We start from the raw sequence: 7,152 nt of genomic DNA on the forward strand, positions 1-7,152 counted from the left end.
TCACTTTATTAACAGCAAAATGATGGTCAAATTACTGACAACATAAAACAGTGAAAACGCTTCACGTAGTGCCCTCATTTTTAAATCTATAAAGACCTCATTGCAGATTTTCAAGAATTATCATAATATATGCTTCAGAGTAATTATAATAAGATTGTTTATTTGCCGATGTTAAAAGGAACAGCAGGTTCATCATAATTATAGCCAGAACAGGTAGCAGTGACAGTTCTAGTAACAACAATTTGTTGTGGTTGATTGACAGTCTGGTAAACGATCTGTTGCTGTTGTTGAGTCTGCACTACTTCCCTGGACACTACTTGGTCTCTACCAGTAGCTTGATAGATTGAAGTGCTGGTTACCTCACGTGTTTGGACTACAGGAGCAGGGGTATTGTATTGAGTCCTAACAACAGTCTGCACCTGTGTGAATGGCTGAACTCTTGTTTCAAAGAGGGTTGTGTAAACAGTGTTTTGAACAACTTGAGTGCTTACAACTTCCTGAGGTACAAACTGGGTTCTGACTTGGGTTTGAGTAACAACATTTGTCCTAGTAACAACTTGCTCGCGAGTTGCAAAAGCATTTTCATATCTAGTACTGATTGCTGTGTATGGTACCACTTGTTGTCTTTGAACATAGCTGGTTCTGATTTCATCCGTTCCTCTAACAACACTGGTTTGCACCTGTTGTTGCACTTGAGTTTCTGTAATGAATCGAGTATTTCCTGGTGCTTGGCTTCTGGCAATGGAGGTTTGGACAACTGTTTGTACGCGAGTTTGGACAACATCACGGCCAGTAATGGAAACCACTCTAGTTTCTTGTCTAAACTGGGTTTGATAGTTAACAACTGGCTGATTAACAGTTTGATACTGCGTGTTAACAACTTCAACAGGTACAACTTGAGTCTGGACCTGAGTACGAGTAACATAGTCAACACGAGGTACGACTCTGGTACTTGTAACATATACTACAGACTGGATAGGTGGACTTGGGATTGTCTGGGACACAACTCTGTTATTGTAAACTACTGTTGTTTGCTGAATAACACTTGTTTGGTATTGTGGCTGTGTCACAACACGCGTTTCATACAAGGTAGTAGGGACAATTTGTTGTCTGACAAGTGTTGTGGTTACATATTGAGTATTGAATTGGTTAACGGTTTGAACCCTAACAGAGGTCTGGACACGAGTATCATAACGAACGGAAGTGATAGGGGCAACTTGACAGGTAGGGTTACTAGGGGAAGGAGGTAAGTAGCCATTGTCCGGGGCTGGATAATTATAACCCTGGGGTGAAGCCGAAGTTAGAGTCAGTACAAGCAAAGACGCCGCCAAACGCCACATTCTGCAAAGAAAGAAATTACACAGATTAGAGTCAGCGGTGATTGGAAGCCCTGCGTCTCAGCCACTCATTTGGGAATAAAGTCCAATCACGCGCCGCTCTCTCTGTGCAATTTCTCCCATTTGCTATTTTGTGGGCTAAATAAGAACGGGAAGGACTTTATCGCCCAGATGAGACGCCGGACGCATTGGTCTAATCTAATAGACCACAGAAAATCAAACCAATCACTTCATAACAATGGAATAAAAATAAAACATGGAAGCGTGCGAACACATTAGAAGGCACTAAAATAACAGATATACTTTTAATTGTGGGTGAAGGTTAAAAAGTCTAGTAATTCTAGATAAATCAAATAGATATTCCTATTAAAAAAAAAATGTTTAATCATTACTTTGATTTATCTGTATAAAAAATATTTTTTCTAAGCTGAATATTCGTTGTTTACATGCAAGTCAAAACTAAGATACAATAAATTATACCCTGCCCTACACATCCTTTTCAACATTCATTATCTAAAGTAGAGGGAATAAAAAAGAATAATGAGGAAAGCTAGTGAAACACACATCTGCATTGCTGAAAGGTTAAAGATGTCTGGTTTCAGTTCCAGTTCCATCAGAAAAGATGTTCACCAGAACGTCAGTCGGGCAAGCCCAAACCTTCACTGTGGTGCACTACCACAGCAGTGTCTCCCCAGTAAACAGCTTAAACTCATGGTCCCGGGCGGGGATCGATCTGTTGCCATGCGAATGCTAGGCAAACACGTTACCACGGTAATAGTCAATTTCAAAGTGAAAAGGTTTTACAGTATATCATCATCATTCATACAATTTCTTTATTCTCTGTATATTTCAATAAATTATATCAATATGACAAGAATTCTGGATGATTTTCTTTCAATCTAATTTTTCTAAGATGGTGGTATTGCTAAAAACTAATATTACTAGTGTGAATAGAACTGAAAGTAGGACAAGAGAATATTTGTCCGCCTTTTCAACTAAAATAATTGAAGAATCATCTAGTACTGATATATAGTCTTTATTTTGTGCAAACAAATTTAATTGCTTAGCAAAATTTCTGTTGAAAATGCATTTTCTTTTAAAACAAAAAGGAATCATAAAACTATTAAATAGTTATACGATGTAGCAACGGGAGCCGATTAACATCAATGTGTGTTAACAAAGAGAAAAATCAGCTGGTAAATGATTGCGAATGTTAGGAATGAGCACATATAGAGAACAAAGATTTTTTTTTTCTTTTTACTGAGTTGAGAATGGTTCAGAATAGCTCATTAACGCAGTACGTTGTATTATCCTTTGCTAGCCTGTACGTACGTTTGTGGAGAGTAAGTGGGATCTAATATTTTATGGTTCTGACAGGAGTTTCTGAGAAAGTCCCATGAGCACGACGGACAATGGGAGGAGATTTGGGGGATAGCTGCTGTGACCGGAGTAAAACTGGTTCTCAGCGAAATGGAGAGTATTTTGAAAGGGAGAGTTGAAAGAGGGACTGGGTAACTGCTCTCTATCCCCCGTAGAGGTTATATGACCTTCTAAGAAACGGGGCAAACGGAAAGGGAAGAGGGGGAGTGAGAAAGGCTGGAGTGTGGGCAGGGGAACACATGGAGAAGACGGCTACTGGCCGACGAAAACTGATGAAATTTTGGACAAAGAGATAAACTGACATACAAGTGATAACTGTTTATAGATTAATGTTCATACCGAATAATTTAAATTCTTACATCATTACTGTGCTTTCCTAGAAAACCCATCCTTTCTGCCTTTGAGAGAAATTTTTTTTTTCTATACAAGTGAAACCTCTCTTGTTATTCAGATAAATATTTATTATTATCAAATGACGTTCTTGTAAAATTTGTTTTGGCATGCAGCCTACGAAAAAATGGGAGTTTTTCATCTATAATTTCCATACTCATTTAAAACGACAGCGCTCATCCTGTTTCGTAACAGGAAATAGATACTTTTATTTTCATTCGAACTATGATGAGATGATTGTCTATGCCATGAAGAATCTCTTGGAATGATAATATGGAAAAGGATGATTCAACATCCAATATTACAATTTTATTAGTACTTTATTTCCCTTGTATATGCATGGATTTTCTATGACGTGATAATAAGGAAACGTATAAAGAAACCAAACGTATTATTGCAATTCTAATCTTCTCTCACTTAAAGTAACGATAGTGGTGAAGAAGAGAATAGTTCGTTTGGCATTTTGTTTTATTTCAGGGTCAGATCTGAATGGATGGAGAAGGGAGAGGCCCGATACACCTTTTAAAATAACTATGAAATCTTGGGAAGCTGACAGCTGCTACCTTCGGAAAAGAACATATTTTTTTTTCTATTTATGCCTTGTTTTTATAACATCTAGAGGAAAGTTAATACAGTTGTGCATAGTTACAGTTATCAGAGTATGGCTGTATATCTAGAAGACCGTTTTCTCTTTTTATATTATTCAGTCTTGATAAAAAAAATATATATAAATATATATATATATATATATATATATATATATATATATATATATATATATATATATATATATATAATGATTAGAAATAATGCTAAGACGTGTACACGAGACTGCTATTAAGCGTGAGAGAAATAAGAAGAATAAATATAATGTTAAAATTTGGGGAAAATGCCAAAAATAATGACAGTTCAGGAAAATAAATATCAAACAAGGAAACAGGCAATATAAAAAGTAAAAGTGATGCGTGACGAATAATGAGTAAATTGGGGGAATGATGACTCAGAGTTACAAGTAATGAAGGTAACGAGGCAAGATTACCGGCTTAAGTAATACAGCGCTTACAAAATAACCGGCATCATATCCTCGGTAAAAAGAGAGAGAGAGAGAGAGAGAGAGAGAGAGAGAGAGAGAGAGAGAGAGAGAGAGAGAGAGAGAGAGAGAGAAGCGAAAGCATGGGAGGAATGATGCTTTTATTGCAAAAGCAATAGCTTGATTGTTTAACTTTTTTCTTTAAATCTCTATGATGAATTACAATGATACTGAGGTATATATGAAAGGAGGAAGGGTTTTTATATAATAATGGAAATTACATAAATATTCTGGACTGAGAATGAAAGTCTTAAACATATTTTCCAAGGAGAACATTTTATCTCTTTTAATATACATTTGTGCAACGGAATATATCAAACAATAATTGAATCACATTCGATATAACAAGTAAAATGGCTGTCTCGATATAAAAAGACATTTGGTCGAAAAATCGTTCTAGCAAAAACTTACATTAATGGACATTTTGAATGATAAACTTTCATTCATCGGATTTATCATGATTTTAACTCAATGTTTATGTTATTCATCTACATAATTATTTTCTATCCCATGAAAATTGAAATTATTCCTTATAATTTCGCATTTACTCAGATCCAACACTTCACGCTATATATATATATATATATATATATATATATATATATATATATATATATATATATATATATATATATATATATACATATATATATATATATATATATATATATATATATATATAGATAGATAGATAGATAGATAGATAGATAGATAAATAAGCGAAAAAAATTTCCAGGAACATTTCTAAAATTCTTTCAAAAACGTATTGTACCTAAAACCCTTTCATGTAGCTGCTAAACACTAAAATAACAAATAAAAATCAGTGAATAAAGAAATTCATTGTACAATGAAAGGGCTCAATGCATTAGTATGATTAGTTTTTCCGATTTAAATGTTTAAGCCCTGGATTTGAGACAGTAAAAGCTATATAACGATTGGTAAATTGTAACGAAGACGGGCTGAAGATTTGTATCCTAAAAACAAAGCAATAACTGTTATTTCGAATAAGAAAACCAGAAAAACATATATATCATAAAGAGAGAGAGAGAGAGAGAGAGAGAGAGAGAGAGAGAGAGAGAGAGAGAGAGAGAGAGAGAGAGAGAGAGAGAGAGAGTATTGGAAAGTTTTTCGTTCTTTTAGGAATGATAACCACAATCTGCTTGTGCCAAATTGAACATTGAACATTTTCTCAATGTTATGCAATGTGTCTGACCTATTCCATTGTGTACGCTTATCCCCAACCTTCGTCCATAGCCAAACCACACAGTAATAGGTCTTCGAAAAGGCAAGAAAATGAACCAGCTGATGTAAAAAAACAAAAAACTTAGTAACGGGGAAAAGAATTGGTTAAAGAGCGAAAGTTGTGAGTCAGACGAATGAGTAGGTAGAGTGGGAGGAGAGTGCACGAAGAGAGACGGGTCCTTGCCCATGAAATTGCTTGACTTCGGGTGGGAAAGAATTCCGGTATACCCTATATGGATTCGATGCTTATCGCTGAAGAGGGCGAGTCCTGGTTTATGTAATACAGTCCTTAGGAAAGAAACCCCGAATTTCAGAATAAATATATTTACACAAACTATTTCGTAGGAATAGAACAAAGTATTCATCGAATTTACAGAATGTTAATCTGTGCATACCTTGAGACTACACGTAGAATTCTACCTTTTAACATGTTATAGTAAAATAAAGAAAAAAAAATATAATGCTTTACCTTATGGGCTATAAAATGTACGAAGAATCCTCCTCAACTAGAAAAAGTTACAAGAGAAAACCAGTTTAAAACTTCCAAAGGATAACTATCCAACTACAATTGAAATCTGTTTAGATGAAATATAGTATTGAGCCTCATAGTAGTGCTAAAACTCTTTGCGTATTTATTGAATAAAACCAAAGGAATGATACGTTTGGTAAAGCGATACTATAGTGCAGAATTATAACCTATTCCCCGAACATAAATGCTGAATTTCCTTTTTGAAGAAGAATTCTCAACGACGACACCGTGATATGTTTCACTATTATGTTATGCATCCAGAAAAAGGGCACTTATAAGATGTTTTCACTTTTCAGTAATTCTAATCCCAATCTACAAATGATCTTCATGAGAAGATGAAGACGTAATGGGGAACACATACCTGCAGATGTTATTGAGAGCTTAGAGAAGCAAATAATGGGAACTGGACTCTAGCACGGGTTCAGCTACTCTGCCTCAATCGTAGAACCATCCCCTATTTATATGTGAAGAGAATGGCTTCTAATCCTTTTTTTTTTTCTTTCCTTAACCTTATTTCGGTTACTGATCAACCTACCTGTGAAGGTGTCGGCTAAGAGAAGGGCGGGGCACCGTCTATGTCCTTGTAATCTAATGCTGGAAAGGAACGTCTGCTTCTCTAGTTTTGTTTGGTGCTCGCATGTAACAATTTACTTATAATGATATAGTTCATAAGGAATATTACGGTCCTTCCAAAATATGAGGACAACTTTAAAAAAGAGCTATTTAGTAAGGTAACTTTTAAAGTATCTTATTTCACTTCTTCGCTTGGCAACTCAGGGCGGCCACAGGTCGGGAAAGCAAGGCTGACCAATCACGATGCGTCTTCTTCCCTTGTTGACTCCACCCTCTTCGTTAATTTTTCTTAGGATTTTGAGCCTTATTGTACGAAGAACAGGGGCATTTCCTTACGAAGAAAGGTCTTAATGGTACAAAATTTCAGGTTTCTCAAGGGCCAACTAATGGTCTCCATCTTCCATCTATGATTCGGGTCTGGAAGGAAGCTGGTTTGGAATTCCCTCACATAAAGTTGACCGATGTGACCTCCGTTTAGTTCTGTGAGGGCAGCCTCTAAGACCATTACAAAGTGAGATATCCCCTTGAAACACAATTTGAATAAGGAGGAAAGTTCAAATACTAATGCATGGAAGGGCCTGAATATTTTCAGTTTTAAATAAGATAATTGT

The 7,152-nt window shown here is 35.7% G+C and overlaps 1 protein-coding gene across 2 annotated transcripts in view; it reads right to left on the reverse strand.

Annotated features, from left to right (window-relative positions):
* Nucleotides 1-6,484, reverse strand: part of LOC137621474 (uncharacterized) — an 8,168-nt gene extending 1,684 nt beyond the window's left edge. The window contains exons 1-2 of one of the 2 annotated variants that reach the window (XM_068351804.1): nt 6,330-6,480; nt 1-1,341 (exon numbers count right to left, since the gene is read on the reverse strand). The exon at nt 1-1,341 is cut by the window's left edge and continues 49 nt beyond it. In XM_068351804.1, the coding sequence (XP_068207905.1) occupies nt 159-1,340 (1,182 nt within the window). In that variant the 5' untranslated portion in view covers nt 1,341; nt 6,330-6,480 and the 3' untranslated portion in view covers nt 1-158. Of the gene's footprint in view, nt 1,342-6,329 lie in introns of both variants that reach the window. The other variant, XM_068351803.1, reaches the window with a different exon arrangement.
* Between the last annotated feature and the right edge of the window lie 668 nt (nt 6,485-7,152).

The sequence above is a fragment of the Palaemon carinicauda genome, chromosome 28 (assembly GCF_036898095.1).
Source record: "Palaemon carinicauda isolate YSFRI2023 chromosome 28, ASM3689809v2, whole genome shotgun sequence".
In the NCBI taxonomy this organism is placed as follows: Eukaryota; Metazoa; Arthropoda; class Malacostraca; order Decapoda; family Palaemonidae; genus Palaemon; species Palaemon carinicauda.